Here is a 486-nt window from a genome sequence, read left to right as displayed (position 1 = left end):
CCTAAGGTCGGGACTCACCTGTGGTATTCCCAGCCGGTCCCAGAGGGTCTTGCTTGGATCCGAAGGAGAAGAAGCCCTTCTGGGCACCGTAGAGCCCAATGCTGGACTGTTGGAAGCGGTCAAAGTCTCCCAAGGGAAGGGCCTGATATCCTGACCGGCTGAACATGGTGCTGGTGCCTTGCACGGGGACCTGCTCCCGGTGCTCAGAGTCCTCTAAGCCTGGCTCCCTGCTGCCATCGCAGCCACCTCTGCGGCCAGCATGGCTCAGTCCCCGATGCGATCCAACCTCCCTGCCCTGACGTGCAAGCAGTGAGACGCCAGAGAAGAGCTGATGAGCCCTGCTCTTGTCGCATAGGATGCTTGCTAGAAGAAATCAAATCCTTCAGGGGGTTTCCTTGCGGGGGTCTCACCCGAGTTGGGGGGCTGGGGGCTTCACATCCTCCCGATGACCCTCGAGGCAGGAGCCGAGCCGGGAGACAAAAGGGG

The 486-nt window shown here is 61.1% G+C and overlaps 1 protein-coding gene across 1 annotated transcript in view; it reads right to left on the bottom strand.

The window, feature by feature from the left end:
- The window catches only part of STOML1 (stomatin (EPB72)-like 1), a 4,102-nt gene extending 3,936 nt beyond the window's left edge, over positions 1-166 (bottom strand). The window contains exon 1 of the mRNA XM_009706664.1: positions 19-166. Coding sequence (XP_009704966.1) covers positions 19-166 — 148 coding nt within the window. The remainder of the gene's footprint in view (positions 1-18) is intronic.
- Positions 167-486: the final 320 nt, after the last annotated feature.

This window comes from Cariama cristata, unplaced genomic scaffold (genome assembly GCF_000690535.1).
Source record: "Cariama cristata isolate BGI_N322 unplaced genomic scaffold, ASM69053v1 scaffold21438, whole genome shotgun sequence".
Classification (NCBI taxonomy): Eukaryota; Metazoa; Chordata; class Aves; order Cariamiformes; family Cariamidae; genus Cariama; species Cariama cristata.
Note: the sequence above shows the minus strand (reverse complement) of the source record. Positions and strands in the feature narration are given on the sequence as shown.